Source organism: Phascolarctos cinereus, unplaced genomic scaffold, assembly GCF_003287225.1.
Source record: "Phascolarctos cinereus isolate Bilbo 61053 unplaced genomic scaffold, phaCin_HiC Scaffold_3;HRSCAF=262, whole genome shotgun sequence".
NCBI lineage: Eukaryota > Metazoa > Chordata > Mammalia > Diprotodontia > Phascolarctidae > Phascolarctos > Phascolarctos cinereus.
In genome coordinates, this window is record NW_027555736.1 from 190,055,857 (window position 1) to 190,071,884 (window position 16,028).

Below are 16,028 nucleotides of genomic sequence, written 5' to 3' on the forward strand. Positions count from 1 at the left end.
TCCATCTTTCTTCATTTCTCTTTTTCCTTTTTCCTCCATTCATTTCTCCTCCTCTTCATTCTCCTCTCTTCTTCTCTTATCCTTCCCCTTCTTATTCTCCCCTCCTCTTCTTTTTTCCTTTCTTCTTCCCTTCCCCATTCTTTTCTTAAAGAAGAGGAGAGGAGTCAGGTTGTTTAGCTATTTAGTTTCTGAACTGATTTTCATTGTGTCTCCAGTGTTTTTGTTCATGGATCTGAGTCCTTCTATTCTGCTCTTCTCCTAAAAGTGGCCCCCTGAAGTATAGTTCTTAATTAGAAAATATATTAAATTTTTAGGCCCTTGTAACTCTTCCCACCCCCACCCCCCCGCCTCCACTCCCCAAAGCCTAGTCATTAGCATCAGAGAATTCTAGACCCTCTTAGGGTTGTTCTATCTCCAACTATGAAAATCAAAGTTACATTAGGTATAGTTTCCATGAATATGGAATAAAAGGTCCTGTTGTATTCTGCCCAGTCAGACCACATATGGAGTATTGTGTTTGGTTCTGGGAGCCACATTTTAGGAAGGACATTGCCAAGCGAAGAAGGGATCCAGATAGAGAAACACCTCGAGGCTACCCCATTTGAGGGTCAGTGGAAAGAACTGGGGAGAAGTTAGCTTAGAGCTAAAGTTAAAGGACTTAGCTTGGACAAAAAGGGACTTAAGGAAGTATAGGCCAGTTATCTTCAAGCTGTCTTACAAAACAATTAGGCTTGTTTTTCTTGGCCTAAGAGGGCAGAACCATGATCATTAAGTGGAAATAATAAAGAGGCAGTTTTAGGCTTGATATATGGAAATGTTTCCCATTAATTAAATTGATCCACGAGTGGAAAGGGCTTCTTCAGTGGTTCCCTCTCAGTAGAGATGTCCAAGAAGGCTGGATGACCACCTCTCAGGCATGCTCTATAGAAGAGATTCTTGCTCAAGTATGGGTTGGAATTGATGGTCTCTGAGCAACCTTTCATCTATAACACTCTGGCTCTGTAAAGTAGGTTTCAGTTTCCCCTAACGTGGAAAGGAAGTTCTTCATTTTCTCTGCTTTCTTCCTGATGGAGTTGAATCCAAACCCTAGGCCCTACCATCTTATCCTTAGTGTCAATGAGTCTTACTCTTCCCTATTAGTCCTTCACAAGATATTATTAGTCAGTCCCTGTTTAGTCTGCTCCTTTTCAGAATCAGTGACCTCGGCTTTTTGTAAATATCCTGGTTCCATAATCTTCTCCTCCAAAGGAATTGTGTCTAATACCTTCATCCCTGCCTTCTCAGCAATGGGTAGAACCCTGGCCTCTTTCCAGCTATGTCTCTGCAAGGAGTGCGAGGTGATTTTCTAAGTTCTTTAGACTAGATCAGTAGCTGTGATGTGTACAGGACACCCAAAAGAGTGTGCGATATTGGGTACTACCTGACCCAGTATCTCAAGGTAAAAAAGCTAACTGCTTGGGAATTAAGATCCTTCTCTTCTGATTTAACTCTGGGTTATGGGGCTCCTGGAGAAGGAGTCATCTCTTTTGCTTGGTCTAGGGAGGCAGAGGTCCAAAGAGGTTCCAGGACACTCTACTAGACAATTCTAGGCTCAACTGCTCTGGAATCCTCCTGCTAATCCTTTCCATTCCTCACTGCAGGATAACTAAGATGAGAGGTTCTCCCACTAAGCTCGGATATAGCTCCTGGGTTTGGGGATCTCTTGGGTATTCAGTAGCAATGTCAAGGTGACAATTAAGGGATTTAGGTACAGAGGAAGAGACCTGGGGACTTGGCATGGACCAGAAAACCTCACTGTAAGGAGACAGTGAAGATTAAGAGTTAATAGGGAAGTAAATGATTTGGGTGTCATTGTGAAACCCCAAGTTGATGATGAATCTCCAACAGAGCCCTGTGGTTAAAAAAAGTCATTAGGAGATTGGGTACATAAATGGGCCTATAAAGTCAGCCTCTCACTGTATTCAGTAGTGATCAATTGCTTTATGAAAGAGGTGTATGGGGAAAATGGAGAGAGTTCACAGAGCTTTGGAGAGATTTTAAATTAGTTCTATGAGGACATGTTAAGAGATCTGGGAATAATTTGAAGAAAGGAAGGATGAAAGGTGGTGGTAAAGGAGGACCCTTCAATTCAGTTTCATTGAGTATGTATTGAGTGCTTATTCAATATAGCACCTAGCACAGTTCTAGACAAAGAAGTAACGATTAACAGGGCCCGATGCTATAGAAAGGTCCAAGTCGATAAGATTGGGAAGGGAAAGGTCATTGGATTTGGTAATCAGAGAAGGTCATGGATGGCCTTTGAGAGACCAGAACAGAATAGAATGGGCAAGCTAGAGCACAAAGTGTTAAAGAGAGAAAGGAGTGACGGGAAAATTATTGTCTGTCTTTTGTTCGCAAAGAGTACCATGACCTCATGGAGGTGATACTATGACTTGCAAGTGAATTGGATTTAAGTGAGGGAAGGCTACACAAAGTCACCAGCGTCACTTTCTCCTCTGGAGCCATCTAGGTCCAGTGGCCAGATACATATCAGGACAACTGGAGATGGGAAAACAGAAACTTGTGGTAGAGATGATTGGCTTGAACAGCTTGATGATGAAAGACAATAGGAATTAGATGGAATCTCGAGGAGACAATATCAGGGCCTCCAGATGAATGCTCAAGCAGTCAATACATGTAGGATGGTTACCAAGAAGATTGTAGAAGGGATTCCTTGAATGGAGGAGGAGTCAAGATGACTGGATTAAGTGGCTTTTCAAGTTCTTTTCACTAAGATCCCAAGTTGCTTTATGGGAAATGGTGAAGAGTTGTTTTCAATTTTCTAAAAGGAAGAGGAGGTTGTAAAATTTCCTTCATTGCAGTCATTAAAAATTATCTCATTCATCTCAGTTGGCTTAGGAAGTCAGGGATTTCTTCTACAACCTCTCTGTTAGCATGATCGTACGTCCTCTGCTAGGTTTTGACCTCAGGGTCCTATAATCACTAAATGTGATTTATTCAGACTCTCTGAGAAGTAGGGCAGGTACCTAGTATTTGAGATGGGGTCTGGCACTCAGGTAGATGGGAGCAGGGGTTTGGTGCTGAGGGTCTCTCATCTTGACCTCGGTGGTGAATGGGGAGGGGTATGCCTCGAAGTGTGCTGTACTAACTAATTGTGTCTTTTTCAGCTCATTATTCATGGCAGCTTTGCCCTCATTCAGCTGCCTCGATTCCATATATTCTTCCTGGTCCCAGCTCTTATCTATGGTGGGGACAAACTGGTGAGCCTGAGCCGGAAGAAGGTGGAAATCAGTGTGGTGAAGGCTGAGCTCCTGCCCTCAGGTATAGCCTGAAAGGGAGGGAATGGTAATTATATCATCAGGTTCAAGGCAGATTAGGCCCAGATACTAAGGTGTCTGGGTCACCTGGTCAATCTGGTCAACCTCACCATGGACTCCTTTGACTCTGTTCAGGAGCTGAGAATCTACAAGCCCCACAAAATGTGGGCAGGGGAGTATCCTTGTCTAAGATTTCCTGACAAGTCCCAAGCCAAGGGCCTAGGGATAACCTAGAAGGGAATTACCTTCATGAAAGTGATGGATGATTCCAAGGTCCCTGGCTCAATGAGCCTTTCCTAAATTGTATGTACTGCATCCCTAATGGACTAGGGGTCCTGAATTGTTTGTTTATGCTTGTGTCACGGACCCCTTTGGCAGTCTAGTGAAGCCTATGTACCCTTTCTCAGAATAATATCTGTAAATGTATAAAACAAAATGCGTAAGATTGGAAAGGAAACCAATTATATTGAAATAGTTATAAAAAGTTTTCAAACCAAATTCACAGACTCCTGATTGAGCTTTTATAACAGTGAGAGTGTTACATACCCAGTGCCCACTGCTAGATACCCTTTTCTAAAGATACACAGTTATAGGGTCAAAAATTTAGAACTGGAAGGGACCTTAGAGGTCTTTGAGTCTAACCCCTTCAGTTTTTCAGATGAGGAAACTGAGGTCCCAGAGAAGTTAAGTGTCTTGCCCAGGGTCACACAGCTAGTAAATGTCTGAGGCCAGTTTCAAACCCTGGTCTTCCTGACTCTGAGTCCAGCATCCTACCCATCCCACTATGCTGCCTTTCAGAGGAGGGACATATAGCTAAAAGTGGGAGGAGCAGAACATTTATAGTATCTTCAGACTTTGGTTCTGGGCCTTTCCTACCCTGTTCATCATTGTGGTATACTGGAGTGCTCATTGGTGTCCATGATGTTGAGGGGTTGAGGCTCATGCTGTTTCAGAGCCCAGGTACACATTAAGACAAAATTGTAGGAGCAAGTGATGATGGTTGAGTACGGGATCCCAGACCCAAAAGCTAGAAAGAGCTAGTTCAGCTCTTTCATTTTATAAACGAGGAAACTGAGGCCCAGGTCAGTTAAATGACTTGGCCAAGGTTGCACAGAAAGAAAGCAGCAGAGACGGACTTATTTGCTCTACACGCACTTTGTCTACTCATAGTGACCTCCAGTCTAGAGTTCCCTATCTGAGAGGTAGAAGCTCAGTTTGCCTCTCACTTTCAACATACTCTTTTCTCACTACCACAGAGTTCTATTTAAGATACATATCTCCATACCCAATCAATCAAAAAAATTTATTACGCCCCACTTTCTGCCAAGCATCCATTTCTGACCCTCCTAAATACCATGATAGAAATGCTGGGGCAATCAGCATCCAGCCTTTTGGGGCATCCTTGGCATGGCAAGAATGTCCCAGGGGAATCCCTTAGGTGTGACACAAGGGCCTGCCTATGTCCTCTTCTGCCCTTACAACCCACAGCGTCTAAGATCATGACAAAAAGGGTGGGGGGGGGATGAGAAACAGAGCTCAGGGGAACCCAATGAGAAATTCTGGTCATAGTTCATTCTGTAAAGAGGCATCATTGGGGTCTCCCACACTCTGGTTTCTGGCCACCCTCAATTTGTCAGATCCAGATGATACTATCCAATTCCCCACCCCCACTCCCATCCCCAGGGAGGGAATGGAACATGGGGAGTGGAGGCAGGTAATGTGGGCCCAGCAGGTAGAGCAGGATCAGGACCGCAGATGGTGGCTTCCTGGGATCTGTAGGTGTAATCATGTCTGGCACTCCCTTTGCTGTCTCCTTTGTCCCCAGGTGTGACTTACCTCCGATTCCAGAGGCCCCAGGGCTTTGAGTATAAGTCAGGGCAGTGGGTACGTATAGCCTGCCTGGCCCTGGGGACCACAGAATACCATCCGTTCACTCTCACCTCTGCACCCCATGAAGACACGCTCAGCCTTCACATCAGAGCTGTGGGACCCTGGACTACGCGACTCAGAGAGATCTACTCACCCCCACCAGGCGCTAGCAGCATCAAATACCCTAAGGTACCTTCCATATACCCCAGAATCTCTTCCTTGGCCCTGAAACAGATTTCCCAAAGTATCCCTCCAAACTCTATCCAAAGTGAATAATCCCAGAAACCCTAAGAATCCCCCTCAAACACTGTGTACTTAACCCAGTGGGGGACTTTATTATCCCTTACTGATAATGCCCTCATCTATGATGCCAGGACAAGGTTGGGTGGTCAGACTGCCCTGTTTCTTACCCCTCTCTTCCCTTATGACAGTTATACCTGGATGGGCCATTTGGAGAGGGTCACCAAGAGTGGCACAAGTTTGAGGTGTCTGTGCTGGTAGGTGGGGGCATTGGGGTCACCCCCTTTGCCTCTATCCTCAAAGACCTGGTCTTCAAGTCATCAGTAAGCTGCCAACTGCTCTGTAAAAAGGTAAAACTCCTCTCCCAGGCCTCAACTCTGAGGGGAAAAAAACGGTGACAGTAGCAAATCCCTCCTCATGCCCCTTTGTCACCCCAAATCACAGCTATGAGGGAAAACATCCTGTCTCAATACTCTATTTGCTACACTACCTAGCTGAGTTGGGAAGCATGGTGTCCAAAATAAGAGAAGAAATGGTTATATTCTATTCTGCCCCAATAGAGTCAAATCAACAAACATTTATTAAACCACTACAGTATGCTAGGCACTGTATTCTGTGCTAGGGATGCAAAGAAAGGCAAAAACCAGACTGTGCTCTCAAGGCCCTCACATTAATAGTAGCTAGCATTTATATAACTTTTTAAGGTTTGCAAAGTACTTTGTATATATTAACCCATTTGATTCTTGCAATAACCCTATGAGGTAAGTACTATTATTACCCCCATTTTACAGATAATGAAACTGAGGCAGACAGAAGTTAAGAGACTTGTCCAAGGTCACACAGCTAGTAAGTGTCTGAGGCAGGATTAGATCTGAGATCTTCCTGAATCTAAAGCCCACATTTTATTCGATATGGGATCAGGCCACATCTAAAGTTGTTATTGTTCAGTCACATCCAACTCTTTGTGATCCCATGGACCATACTGTCCATGGGGTTTTCTTGGCAAAGATACTGGAGTGGTTAGCCCTTTCCTTCTCCAGCTCATTTTACAGATGAGGAAACTGAGGCAAACAGGGTTAGGTGACTTGCCCAGGATAACACAGCTAGGAAGTGTCTGAAGCCAGATTTGAACTCGGGAACATAAGCCTTCTATCCACTACACCACCTAGCTGCCCAAGGACATGAGAGCTGCCTTTATGTATAGGAAGGGCTATTATTGGGATATACTTGTCCTTCTTGGTTCCTGAAGACAGAACTAGGAACTATAAAGAGTCCTGAGCTTGATGTAAGGAAAAATTTCCTACCAATTAGAGCAGTCCCAATATAGATCAGACTGCCTTAGGAACAACCCACTTGCCGAACGGACAAGTCCCCTCTGAGGACTCTTCCAGCTCTGAGGTTCTGTGATTTCACCTACAGGGCCTGGGGCCTGGGCTCTTCTAAGAGCCCTGGCAAGATTTGTCTCTGAGATTCTCTCCAGGCAGGGGTTGGATTGGATGGGGAGGGTAGATCCCCCTTACAGAGTAGACACCTGGGGCACTGTCAGGCCCTGGCCTTGGGGAGAGGTGGCAGAGGTGGGGCAGAGTGAAACCATCTCTCTTTTTTTTTTGCAGGGGGGGGCGGAATTGGCGAGGAGTAGAAGCAGGGAGCCCAGGGAGGCTGGGCAAGATTCTTGAGGAATTTGAAGAGGGAGTGGAGGGCACAGTGCTAGGTACATTCAGTCAGCCTAGGCTGCTTGGCCTCCATTTGTACAAGAGCCCCAGCTTCCCCTGTGCCCCAGCCTAGGCCTGAGTCAGTAGGGTGAGTCACTGGGGCAGGAATGTGTCCAGTAGAGGCACAGCCCATTACCCAGGCAGCAGTCTGAGGATGACAGAGAACCGGCTGTGAGCTGTCTTCCTCTGCTAAACCATTTCCCTTCTCTCCTGCTCTCCAATAACCGCCCCTCCTCAGCATCAAAAAGTCAGGTACCAGTTCATCTGTGGGGCCTGCTGTTTCCTTCTTTTGAGGGGCCCTACACTGAGCAAGAACCATATATGGAAGCCTCCCACCTACAGCATAGTTTTGGGGGAATTTGAACCTGTGCTTCCTGGACAGTGAGGTCCATGCACACAAGCGAACCACTTTAGATAAGGCCTGAACCAATGTCAAATAGAGTGTGGGCTTTAGATTCAGGAAGGCCTGAGAACTAATCCTACTTTTGCTCCCTGCCATCTTTGAGGGTAGTCATAGCCCATATCCCTGTCCCCTATAGACACAGGTCTAGAGCATTTCTTCAGGATACTTAAGACATTGTCTCCCTTAAGACATTAGCTCCTCTAGACCAGTAGCCAGGGGCCTGGACATGTTTCAGTGGACTAAGGGGAGGGCTCAACAGCCAGCTCCACAGGCCCATGAGGACCTAGACAAGGAGTGGGGAACCTGTGGCCTTGAGGCCAATGTAGCCCTCTAGGTCCTCAAGTGCGGCCCTTTGAATCCAAACTTCACAGAACAAATCCCCTCAATAAAAGGATTTGTTCTGTAAAACTTGGACTCAGTCAAAGGGCCACACTTGAGGACCCAGAGGGCTACATGGGGCCTCAAGGCTGCAGGTTCCCCACCTCTATACTATCCCTCTGAGGAAAACCCATTCCCCCTTTCCCAAAAGGGGTATTTAATTCTTTTTGTGTCTTGGACCCCTCTGGCAGTCTGGTGAAGTCTATGGACCTCTGCTCAAAATAATATTTTAAGGGCAGCTAGGTGGTGCAGTGGATAGAGCACTGGCCCTGGAGTCAGGAGGACCTGAGTTCAAATCTGGCCTCAGACACATAACACTTACTATCTTGTGTGACTCCAGGCAAGTCATTTAACCCCAATGACCTCGCCAAAAAAAAAAGTATATATATATATATATATATGTAATGTATAAAAGTCAAAATAATATTTTAAATATATAAGATAAAATGAATAGAATTCTTTATATTTATACTCAATGATATTGCAATATTGTTAAAAAATATATTTTTTAAAACAAGTTTCACATATTTCAGGTTAAAAATCCCTGGGCTAGAAATATCAGATATTAAAAGCACTCCCTACCAAGGGCCTTACATTCCCCATATCTCAGAATTCCCCCATCACACCCTGTGGTAGATGCTCCAAAGACTCCTTAACCCTCCATCCCCGGGCTAACATCTTCAGATACCTGATAAAATCTGCCTCGTGTCCCCCTCCTCCACAGACTGAGTCTGCATGTGAGGGGCTTCGGCCCTCCCATCAGAGGCCAGGATCCTTCTTGAGCTCCTTTCCTTCTCCCACGCTGTCTGTGTCCTCAGTTTCTGGCTGCAGCTGCATCCTTTGACCAGGAGCTCCTCTAATCTTGTCCCTCTCCTGGAGCAATATCTGTCGTGATGAGGTGGAGGGGGATCCCTGGGGTGTGGGTGTGGGGAGACACCCTTCAAGGCTTGATGTCTCATGAGAGTGAAGACTGATTGGGGGCTGGTGTCCCTAGATCTACTTCATCTGGGTGACGAGGACCCAAAAGCAGTTTGAGTGGCTGGCAGACATCATCCGGGAGGTGGAGGAGAATGACCGGCAGGACCTGGTGTCTGTGCACATCTACATCACCCAGCTGGCTGAGAAGTTTGACCTTCGGACCACCATGTTGGTAAGAACTAACTGGGATCTCAGAGAGGAGGTCATATCTGGTTGGCCTTGGCCCTGCTCTCACTCCTAGTTCCAGTTATCTCCCCTCTCCCAGTCTATTGGGCTCTCTACACCATCCCTGGCCCCGTTTTTACAGGCATCTTGTAGTGGGCCTAGAGTCCTGAGTTCAAATTCAGCTTTAGACACTTACAAGCTGTGTGACCCTGGGCAAGTCACTAAACTTCTGTTTGCCTGAGTTTCCTCATCCGTAAAATGGTGAGAATAATCCCCATCACCTACGTCACAAGGTTGTTGTGATAATTAATTGAGATAATATTTGAAAAGTGCTTAGGCCAGTGCCTGGCACATAGTAGGCACGTAATAAATCCTCCTTTCCTTCCTCCTTCCCTCCCTTTCTTCCTTCTCTTTCCTCCTTCCCTCTCTCCGTCCTTCCTTTCTTCTCCCTTCCTTCCTTTCTTCTCTTAGTACATCTGTGAGCGGCACTTCCAGAAGGTGCTGAACCGGAGCCTCTTCACGGGCCTGCGCTCCATCACCCACTTTGGTCGTCCCCCCTTTGGCCCCTTCTTCAGCTCCCTGCAGGAAGTCCACCCACATGTAAGTACCTAGACCTTAATCCTCTCAGGGTCCTAAGGAAAATTCCCTTGACTTCTCCAACAGACAGAATCTACTGCCACTGAGGCCCTGGGTTCCAGGAGGTGGGGAAGCGAATGCAGAGGGAAATTGTGTACCATTTGGGGGGACAGAGTAGGAGGCCACGTAGGCTGCCTTGCCCATGAGGAAAATGCCCTGCAGGGAGAGGCCATATAGTATAATGGGTACAGATAGGGATTGGACCTGTGATTTCATTGGTACTGGGAACTCCCATGTGAGGAGTGAGGTCCTTTACCAGGGAGGTCAGTGCCTTCTCTGCAACTTCTAATTATAGAGAATTGTCTACAGCAGTGGTGTCAGGCTCAAGTAGAAAGGGCCACTAATCTGCATGCAAGGATCCTTATGGCCACATATTGACTTAGTTTTAAAATATAATGTTATCTCTGTTATAATTTTATTTTGTTAGATATTTCCCAATATTTCTCAATTACATTTTAATCAAGTTCAGTATACCCTTGGAGAGTGTGGAGGGACACCTTTGAGTGATTTGCCCAGATTAACACAGCCAGTATATATCCTATGCCAGACCTGGACCCAATTTTCCTGGCTCTGAGGCCAGCCCTATTCCCTTTGTAGTAAAATGTCTTTCATAGAACATGACATGCTGGATTCGAATCAGGAAGACCTACTTTCAAAGTCCTATCTCTGACATTTGGTAACTATGTGACCCTGGGCAAGTCATGGCAATTTTCTGATCCTTTTTCTTCTTCCTCCTTTTTTTTTTTTTGGAGGCAATCAAGGTTAAGTGACTTGTCGCCAGGGTCACACTGCTAGTAAGAGTCTCAGGCTGGATTTGAATTCATGTCATCCTGACGCCAGCACCCATGTTCTATTTACTACACCACCTAGCTGCCCTCCTCCACCTTCAAACATTTGTGTACTTGGCAGCTAGGTGGCTCAGTAGATAGAGTGTGAGGCTTGGAGTTAGGAAGACCTGAATTCACATCAGGTTTCAGACACTTACTAGCTATGTGACCCTGGGCAAGTCACTTAATCTTTGCTTTAATCCACTGGAGAAGAAAACGAGAAACTACTCCAGTATCTTTGCCAAGAAAACCCTTGGACTGACATGTTGGCATGATATGGTCCACAGGGTCACGAAGAGTCAGACACAATTGAACAGTCAACACAGTTCACGCCCCAGAGGGACATCATGAAACTCAAATGAAGCCTTTGCATGTTTTAAATCACTGTATAAATGGAAGTTATTTTTTATATGTATTGCTACTTACTGTCCAAATACTAAGCTATCTCTCATAATTTTCACTGTTCTTGGTTGAAACACAGACCTCCTTCGGGTGACCATGTACCTAGGCTTTGCCTCCTCTCAGCATGGTCACGGGGTGCCATATTTCCCCGGCTTCCCTGAGTACATTCTCCCAACTCTTCCTGTTCTTTCTTCATCTGGAGAGCTTTCTCCATGAATAGTTGTCTTGGGGTCCCCGAGTCCTGCTGTGCCCCATCAGACACTGTAAAATTCCCTCTGGTGACCAGGCTGGAACCACAGGAATTGTCTCTTGAGCTCTATTTCCTGGGTTGGACCCTAGTCTTTATCTCTAATTCATCCACGGATTCATTTATTCATTCATTTATTACAGATAAGACACAGTATTTAACATTTGATGATTAAGTCCCATAGACATATCTGGCAGCAGACTAAACATTTTGCAGGACATTGTTTTCCATTGAGTGTTTTCTTTTTCATAGTAATGGTCAATGATTAAAATAAGTGGGAAACTGTATAGTGTAACAGAAAGCTCCTTAAGAGCAGAACTAATTTTTAAATTAGTAATTTCATTTCATCTTTAAGTTCAACAAGTATTTATTAAGTGCATATTATACACCAAGTACCATGGTGCTAGGCATTAGGGATACAGAGACAAAATGAAACAATCCCTGTTCTCAAAAAGCTAACATTCTACTGGGGATAGGAGGAGGGAAACAACTGGTAGGTAAACAAATAGACAAATGTGAATCAAATGTGAGGCATGTACAAAATAAATACAAATAATTGGATAGCACTAATAAATAGGGCAGCTAGGTGGCGCAGTGGATAGCGTGCCAGGCCTGGAATCAAGAAGATTTATCTTCCTCAGTCAAATGTGGCCTCAGACACTTACCAGCTGTATGACTCTGCGTAAGTCATTTAACCCTGTTCGCCTCACCTTCCTCATCTGTAAAATGAGCTGGAGAAGGAAACAGCAAACCTCTCCAGTATTCTTTGCCAAGAAAACCTCCAATCAGGTCACGAAGAGTCAGAGATGACTGAAAAACGACTCAACAGCTAATAGGAGAATCAGGAAAGACTTCATGTAGGAGGCAACATTTAAACTAAATGAAGATGGGGATTCCAAGAAGGAGAGTTGAGGAGGGAGTGTTTTCCAGACATGGGGGACAGCCTATTGCAAGTGTATGGATGGAGGAAGGGGATGGAATATTGTGTATGGAGAATAGCAAATATGGCAGTTTTTTCATTTATGACTTTGTAGTCCCAGTGCCTAACAGAGTGCCCAGCACATAGTAGGTGCTTGATCAATACTTGTTAAATTGAAATGAGAAAAAACAAAACATTAGGCTAAAAATGAGAAGACCTTGGATTCTTTTCTCTCTCTCTCTCTCTCTCTCTCTCTCTCTCTCTCTCTCTCTCTCTCTCTCTCTCTCTCTCTCTCTCTCCTCTCTCTCTCTCTCTCTCTCTCTCTCTCTCTCTCTCTCTTTTAGGCAATTGGGGTTAAGTGACTTGCCCAGGGTCACACAGCTAATAAGTGCCCAGTATTTGAACTCAGGTCCTCCTGACTTCAGGGCCAGTGCTCCGCACCACCTAGCTGCCCCCAAGACCTTGGATTCTAACCCCAGCTCTGTCACTCAGTGCCTGGCCTCAGCTTATTTATTCCTCCTTCATGCCTTCTGGGGATCGCTCTTCCAGGCTCTTGATCTTGACAGCTATTTCCCCATCCCACCCTTGGTTCCTGACTCCTTCTCCACCATACCCACTTAGACTGTGCCAGCAGCTTAGCCCTTTCCTTTTAGTCTTTCCCTTGCCTTCTCTCTCCAGGTGCGGAAAATTGGGGTGTTCAGCTGTGGCCCCCCTGGCATGACCAAAAACGTGGAGAAGGCCTGTCAGCTCATCAATCGGCAGGACCAGACTCACTTCTCCCATCATTACGAGAATTTCTGAGGCCAGATAGAGTCTATCATTGCCTACCTCTGCTCATCTGGAGCTCAAGGAACAGCTCCTGCCCAGGCCTAGCCCAGCCCTCCTCTTACCTGCTGAGGTATCTGGGGCTTCAGGTGATTGCAGTCACACATGAGAACCCAGGCTATGTCCCAGCCTCTTCACCTGGAGCCGTGATGGTTGCTGGGGAAGAAACATGAGGATCACAGGCTGTGGTGAAGGGAAACTACTTTTTTTGTGGGGGGCAGTGGAGGAGGGGAGGAGAGAAAATAGTCCCTTCCCTTGTAGTCTGCTGTTTCTGTGCCGTCCCCTGCAGTTGGGAGTAGGAGTATTCCTGGGGTACAGATGCTGGCATCTTTGAGTTCTCCCCACTCCATGTATGTGAGAAAACATATGTAAATAGCTTTGCAAACCTTAAAATGCTATCCAAATGCTAGATATGAGCCCCCTTAGATTCTTCGGTTGGGTTGATGTGGCTTTGGAACACTGGATGGCTGGGGAGGAGAGGCAAGAGTGGGACCATTTTACCTTTCCTTGGACTTGAGGACTCTCCCTCCTCTCCCCACTCATCCTTCCCTCAGGATCCTAATCCAGTTGTAGTCTTGTCTCATGTTTTTAAATAGCCCCAGTTTCATTCCAACACAGACCACGGCCTGGGGCTTTCTATCCCAGGCTTCCATTCATTCAGGTAACTCCCCCCATTCCAGCTGGAATATTTTCATTCCATTCATTTACTGTTCTATGCAAATAAACCATTTTTCTGCCCTTCTGGAGTCTCTTAATTCTGCCCTCTTGCCAGCTAAACCTAAGAACACTGACCCAGCTGACATTTGCTTCAGAAACATCCAGGGCTGGGCAGTGCTGACATCTTAGTTGGGCTGTGCCCAGTGATTCTGAGGACCGAGACTCATCCCAGTCTGTCACATTCTCTGTGATTCCTACCTGGGAGGCAATTAAGGGAAAGAAACCTTAAGTTTTCTCATAAAAGGTTCCTTATCCAGTCTCCCACATTTACTAGACATGACCCCTGATACTAAAAAACTTCCCTCAGGGAAAATGAGCAAAATTATCTCAAATCTGTTAAAAGTTTAGGTCTCCTCAGGTGAGAGGAGATGCAGGTGATATTGGGTTGAGGGTTGGAATCAGACTGTAGTGAAGAGTCTTTGACTTGTAATCAATGAACCTGCACTGAAGTCCTGGTTCTGTCTCTTATTAGCTGTGTTACCCTAGGCAACCTTCAACACCTCAGCCTGTTTTTCTCACCTGTGAAATGGGAATAACACTTGCATTAACTACCACTCAGTTATTGTGAAGAAAATGCTTCTCAAACCTTGAAATGCTATACACAAACATAGTAAGTGGAGTCGTAGGAGGAAGGAATTATCTGGCAGTGCTTGGGGGTAAAGGGTACAATACTTGGAGAGAGACATTCTTTGTCATCCTGGCCCACTCTCCGTACTCCTCTTTGGGCCCTGGACTCTCTCAAGCCCCATTTGTCAGTGCTAAGTGGACTCTGCCCTGCTGAGAATGTGGAGAACATTGCCTTAAGAGAACTCAGACTCCATAGATATACTCAGTTGGATTTTCGAACAATAAAAAAATCTCATGCTTCCAGGGAGCCCAGTATATGGGGGAGAACGGGGGAGGGCATTTATTCAAGGGACACTTGGATTCTTTCGGGAGTTGGGGGAAGAGACCTACATGAGACAAAAAGGAAAAAGCTTTGGGCCCTGTCTTGAAGTCCCTAACACCACACAAGGAAACCCTTAAACCATCACAAAGATTCTCCGGTTAGGAAGAACAGGTTGGCCATGATGCAATAGGACTGACAGGCCAGGCCAGGGTAGTCATGTAAAACTTTCCAGGGTTTTTCAGAATTGGAAGATAATCTGGTGCAGTGCACCTCCGATCTCCTGTAAGAACCACGTGAGAGCGTCGTTGGTTATCTGGCCACTGGCCCTTGGCAGGATCTGTACTGTCCCTTGGTTGTTGCCGGTGGTACTATGATGAGGTACACCTGGTGATAAGCTTAACTACGTGGTATAAGGGTTATTTCTAAGCCAACTTTGTAGTCACTGCCCGTTACCTCGATTCCTTTTTCAGATCAGGTTGTAGGCTCAGAGAGATCCGGTCTGACCAATAACATCCTGCTAATAACTGCTTGAAACTCGGCATGTCCGTCTCTCTCTGGGCCTCTAAAATCTCTAAAATGAAAGGATTGGACTACATCAGAGGTTCTTAACCTTTTTTTGAACAGTTTCCTCAGTCTAATATTTTTAAATAATTTAAAGAAATGCTGAATTTCGGGTAGCTAGTGTTATGAAAATAAGAATGTGATTTTTCGCTAAGTTCATGGGCCCCCTGAAATCTATCCACTAACTCCCAAGAACCCCTGGACTAGATAAAATCCCTGAGGTCTTTTTCTAGCGCCAAAGCTCTGGAGAGAAGAAAAAGAGGCTGAACCTGCCGCTGATCCCTGACGGCAGTGGCCAGGCCCCGGAGGTTCCCCAAACTCTCCCGCGCTCGCAGTTAGAGGCGGCCGCCAGCAGGGGGCAGGGGGCACTCACTGGAGCGTCCCCCTCTTTCTTGGGGCAGGGCGGGCAGGCTCTGCGCCCGCTGGCAAGGCTGAGAGCTGCGTCCCAGGCTTTGCCCCACGAGTTGGGAGCTGGCTTCTGCCCTCAAGCCTGTTTTCCCTGCGACCACAGTGCTACAGCCGCTCCCCTCGGAGTGGCCAGGGCAGAAATGCGAAAGCAAAGCAAACCAGCCCAACCTCTCTGTCCTGTCCTAGCGGTCCCCACCCCCGCCCCGGGCCGGATTTCCCCCCTCCCCTGGTGCTGGGCTTTTCGCGTGTCAAGGTCTCCTTCCTTTCCCCTCCTGCCTGCCTACCCTCCTTCCCTCTCCCTGCGTGTCTGTCTCCGGCTCTTTGTCTCTCTCTCCAGCTCCCCCTCCTCCCTAACAAATGATTCTTGGCAGGAAATTGAACGTGCTCCTCGGGGAGTCTTACTCTTACGCGCAGTATCGGAGGCGCGGGCAGCGGGGAGGAAAGGGGGAGCCCCGACACGCCGCCGCCATACGCCTCCCCGACCCCAGCGCAAGCCAGGGTGGGGGCGGCGAGAGGGTAATGTTTTGACATCTAG

At 46.4% G+C, this 16,028-nt stretch overlaps 1 protein-coding gene across 1 annotated transcript in view; it reads left to right on the top strand.

Annotated features, from left to right (window-relative positions):
- The window catches only part of DUOX1 (dual oxidase 1), a 59,913-nt gene extending 46,937 nt beyond the window's left edge, over window positions 1-12,976 (top strand). The window contains exons 30-35 of the mRNA XM_078151387.1: window positions 3,168-3,321; window positions 5,143-5,375; window positions 5,618-5,776; window positions 8,914-9,069; window positions 9,534-9,662; window positions 12,772-12,976. Coding sequence (XP_078007513.1) covers window positions 3,168-3,321; window positions 5,143-5,375; window positions 5,618-5,776; window positions 8,914-9,069; window positions 9,534-9,662; window positions 12,772-12,894 — 954 coding nt within the window. The 3' untranslated portion in view covers window positions 12,895-12,976. The remainder of the gene's footprint in view (window positions 1-3,167; window positions 3,322-5,142; window positions 5,376-5,617; window positions 5,777-8,913; window positions 9,070-9,533; window positions 9,663-12,771) is intronic.
- Window positions 12,977-16,028: the final 3,052 nt, after the last annotated feature.